Source organism: Pundamilia nyererei, unplaced genomic scaffold (genome assembly GCF_000239375.1).
Source record: "Pundamilia nyererei isolate P.nyererei 1_Seehausen unplaced genomic scaffold, PunNye1.0 scaffold00306, whole genome shotgun sequence".
NCBI classification, from domain to species: Eukaryota; Metazoa; Chordata; class Actinopteri; order Cichliformes; family Cichlidae; genus Pundamilia; species Pundamilia nyererei.
Genome location: NW_005187707.1, coordinates 254,769 through 259,505, shown reverse-complemented (window position 1 = coordinate 259,505; position 4,737 = coordinate 254,769). Strand labels below are relative to the sequence as shown.

Below are 4,737 nucleotides of genomic sequence, written 5' to 3'. Positions count from 1 at the left end.
ACACACACACACACACACACACACACACACACACACACACACACACACACACACACAGTCTTATGCATACATGCAGTTAGCTTCATGGTATTTGGAGAATGACCTACTGTAAGTTTTGTCATTTTTTCTATGTATACCACCAAAGTGGATTTTATATAACAAAGCCAAAATGTTATTCAAGGTGTAAACTTTCAGCCTTAATTCAAGCAGTTTCACAAAAGTATTCTATTAATTGTGAAGTACTTATTCCCATGTTCTCGATTTCCTTTTGATTCTCTTATCGCTTCTTATTCCCTCAACTTTGAGAGTCGCAACAATCTCTAAGCAGCATATTAAAGACATTACATCCATGCATGTTGTTGCATGTTAGACGTATATGTCTCCTCTATTTTGTGATCAGTGTTGGGGTCATTACTCAACAAAGTAATTAGAAGATGTATTACACAGAACACTTTTCTTAAAAGTAATGCAGTACATCACTTAATTACACTCAGTGTGTGCACTCAGTCAGATCATCTATAAGCACTGGTGACCTGATGTTATTGGATGTCCTACATGCCCATGCTAAAACATTCCCTCCACTATGTTTGACAGATGTGATATTTGGAATATGAGCTGTTTCTTACTTTCTCTCCACTTTTCTAATTCTTCTCCTACAAGATAATTTCAAATCTGATGAAAGCCCAGTAGTTAATCTAAAAAGGGATTGCACTCTTTTGGACAGAAACCTCTTGAGGTTTCACCTAGAATATGCTGGAGCTGCTCTGCCATTTGTACAATTATTGCTCTTAATGCTCCTTTTACCTCTCTGATCACTTTGGATTGTATTTTGCATATTTGCTATAGATGTTCGATCAAGCCCTGTTACTTCTCAGTTTTCTAGCACTCGTTTTTTTAATGTTACTTAGTCTCAGCTTTGAGTGCGTGCAGTTGTTCCCTTCCACCTGGGGTACCTAGAACATGTTATTTATTCTCAGCTCATTGGATCCATGTGTCATTGCAGGTGCTTGGGTATCATCTAATTCTTCTTTTACCACACTTGGCTCATTATTTCCGTACTGTTTTCCCTCTTACATAACATTTAAAAATGTTTTAAATCAGTGCAAGGAAAAGGTTTTAGTCGTGTGAATGTGTGTTTCTCCTGTTTAGAAGAACCAAACCAGAATGGCCCAGGCCCTTCCCACAGATTGGATGATCTATGACGAGATGAGCCGAGGCCACAGGATGGTCACTGTCCGCTGTTGCACCCTTGTGACTTCTATCACCGTTGCCATATTTGGAGGTTGTTCCAGATTACACAGCTCTGCCCTCCATGAACCTGCTGTACAGAAAACTAATGGTAAGCAAGTCATAATACTACATAGCTCAGCTTGGTAATGTTAATATAAGTTTTGTGTACAATACATGCATAATATGAACAAAAATACTCTGGCCTCAGCACTTAGTTGCACCACTCTTTAACTTTATGTGGTCTCCCACTCTGTGGCTGAATTTCTGAGTGCTTCTCACTTTGCAATATTACTTACAGTGCATTGTAGTATATCTAGGTACTTTATTTTATACCTTTGACAAAGAGACTAAAAGCACCTGAATTCAAAGATTAAGATTGTCCACAACGTGCATGTGATTATTGTGCTGACATGCAACATGGGAAAAATATGGCAATGCCTGCTTGTTAGACCTCACTGTTTACTGACAACAATATATCTTAATTATTGGCTAAACTAATCACTTCTGGATACTTAGAACAGAAACACAACAGAAAAGCTGACCAATGAACACAACAACAAATAAACACAATAAGAATGGATGATTCGAAAACAAACCAGCCCAATAACGAACCAAAAAAAATTGCATACATCTTCAGAGACTATTACAAGGAACGATACTCTCAATCATTCATTTCAAGCGCTTTAGTTTCACTTTGAGATAGGTCATGGTTCAGGTTCTTGGGTTATTCTTTCACGACCTGACTCCTGAGTTGAATTTCCTAGAGACATGGTCTTCTTGACCATTGTTAATTTAAAAAAACAAAAAAACCTAAAATGTAGACACATTAAATCTTTTAAATGCCACATTTTATAAGCCCACACTGTGCAGAATCACAGAGTCAATGTCTTAATTTTCTTTCTTTTAGAAAATCCACTGGATGACATCAGTGACAGTGAGACAGAGGATCTATCCGAGATAAGGATAGATGACTGGCTCGGCTTTGAAATGGACAGAGAGGTGGGAACAAAGGGAACATTGCTTCCAATGCCAACTTTTTACCTTTTGGAGTCCTTTGTTATTTTCCCTATATGAAAACATCTGGGCTGTTGTCTGCCAGTGATTAAAAATCCTCTTGTTTAATCTCATAAATCATAATAAGGAGGAGGATTTTAATTGCTTTGCATTTCTCAGTCACTTTGTAAATAATTGAATTCCAAAATCTACTCAAGTTAAACCCTTTGTGAAGATGGTTCTCAGTGTCCTGAGTCATTTAGTTCTTTTTGGCCAATTACACTTAATGACTAAATTAAAGTAATAGTCTAGAGAAGACCCTCATCATGCCTTATTAGAGATATTACCTCCTTCCATCCTATTTGAGACTCCAACTAGCATTGGTCTATGGTTGCCATCTATGATTAACAGTTCTCTGAGGCAAGGCTGTGGTTTACACATTAAGTTGGCAAACTAATAAATTATTCCCTCCGAGACACAAATCCCTTTGGATATTGCATTAGGAAACCTATCTGGCGTAAAATTGCCAACTCTGCTTCTTTTTGTTCAGCTGCCAAGTCCAGTGTTTGAAATGGCGGTGTAGTGTTTTATTCCTCTCTGGGCCTTTACATGTAAAATCTCATTCCTGTTTCTTTCATTTAATGAACAGTTCTAAGCTGTGACATGTGGTCTCCGTGGCTGTATTTGTTTACATGCATACAAAGACAGTTGCCAGACTATTTATCCCAGCTTCTTACTAAACATACTGCTGCTTGCAGTCTTTGATCAAAGGCTCAGAATGTAGTTTAGCAGACGGAGCATTTCAGTTGGTGGCACAAAGGCTTTAGAACAGCCTTCCACTCTACCTACTTATAAATGACTCTGTGGGTTATTTTAACAAGCAGCTAAAACTGTTTTGTTTAACCAGATTTTTTTATTGATGAAACTGTTTTTAAATTACCAGCTAACTTTATTCTGTCTTAAATTAATTTTGTATTTCTGTTGTGGCACTTTATATTCTTATTTTATCCTGTTTTGTTCCCAAGCACTGACTGCTTGTCTATAAAAGAGCTTTATACATTTTATTTACTTTGTAATTATGTTTTCTATATTCTCTGGTGTTGTTTGAATTTTGTCACATTAATATTTTGGTATAAACTATTACATACATTTCTGAATAAAGTTGTATCTTGTGGTCAGGCTGCAGGATTGCTGTCTGAACTGAGGCAGAAGTGGCAAAGCCTATTTATCAAGAGGATCCGTTGTCCTTCAAAGCCCTGGTCACAACAGGATGAGGCTGTCATTCAGACTCTGGTTTCTGTATGTCTTATTCTTCTGCTTTCCATTTACGTTTCACTTATTTGGATACACTATATTTTCTCAGTGACTGCCATTTTTAACTAACTTTCCTCAGGTGCTTGGAGCAGAGGAGCAGGCAGCAGGCCTGCAGCAGCCCACTGGCATTGGTCAGCGGCCTAGGCCCATGCCATTAGAAGAAGGAACAAGGACCTCTGTGAAAAACCCCAAAAATACTCCCCGACTTCCCACCACCTCCACCACCAATGAAAGGTTAGAGTTCAATAGCTTTTACACCGCAGTGTAATTAATGCTATTGTTGTTATTATGTCCTGTCAATCCGAAATCAATCAAAAGGACAAAAGAGTAGATATCGACAGTAGATATGTTATTATTTTGCCATCTCGATAACAGCTGATATATTAAGAAACTAAATATTTTATTCAAGAATTCAAGGGGAAATGTTTTTTACTTTCTAGTTAAAAAGGAATAAATCAAATGGTAAAGATTTCCACAATTTAGACTTTTTGAAAGCAGGATATTTTATTAAAGCGATTTAGCAGGAGCAAAGGAAAAGCTGAATCAAATAATAATAAAAACAAAACAAGAATCAAATCACTGTAATTCTACTGTGAGTATAGACAGTGGATGAATAATATAAAATTGCTGTTACAGCTGTGTGGTTGTGGATTTGAGATTTTAGTTAATATTAACATGTATACTATGTAGCCAAAAGTATTCACTCGCTCATATCATTGATTTCAGATGTTCCGGTTACTTCCATGGCCACAGGTGTATAAAATCAAGCACCTAAATGTTCCACATTCAACCATTAGATTACAAAGTGGATCAGCGGATGCTGAGGTGCATAGTGTCTCAGCAGCCGCTTTTTATATACAAAGCTTATAGTGTTCCCAAGTACTCAGTGAGTCCCCTTCTGGGTGCATGACATACCCATATGGAAAAGATATATATATATATATATATAAATCTTATAAAGTTTGTATCTGTCTTGTGTGAAATTTGTATGAAAAGCATATAAGAGTGAAAACGTATATAAGATCCCTTGAAAAATTATATAATGAAACTTGTATGTTTTGGATACTTACTAAAACAATATATGAAAGTAATGCGAAAGTGGCCACTTTCATGAGTAATCACATATAAGTTTTTACTATTTCTTTTCCATATGGGATATGTCTGTACAATAGTTTATACTCCTTCCATACTTTTGCGAGC

The 4,737-nt window shown here is 36.7% G+C and overlaps 1 protein-coding gene across 2 annotated transcripts in view; it reads left to right on the top strand.

Annotated features, from left to right (window-relative positions):
- The window catches only part of ythdc2 (YTH domain containing 2), a 42,179-nt gene that overhangs the window by 27,050 nt on the left and 10,392 nt on the right, over positions 1–4,737 (top strand). For both annotated transcript variants that reach the window (XM_013915457.1, XM_013915456.1), the window contains exons 24-27: positions 1,150–1,339; positions 2,138–2,229; positions 3,403–3,522; positions 3,617–3,771. In XM_013915457.1, coding sequence (XP_013770911.1) covers positions 1,150–1,339; positions 2,138–2,229; positions 3,403–3,522; positions 3,617–3,771 — 557 coding nt within the window. The remainder of the gene's footprint in view (positions 1–1,149; positions 1,340–2,137; positions 2,230–3,402; positions 3,523–3,616; positions 3,772–4,737) is intronic.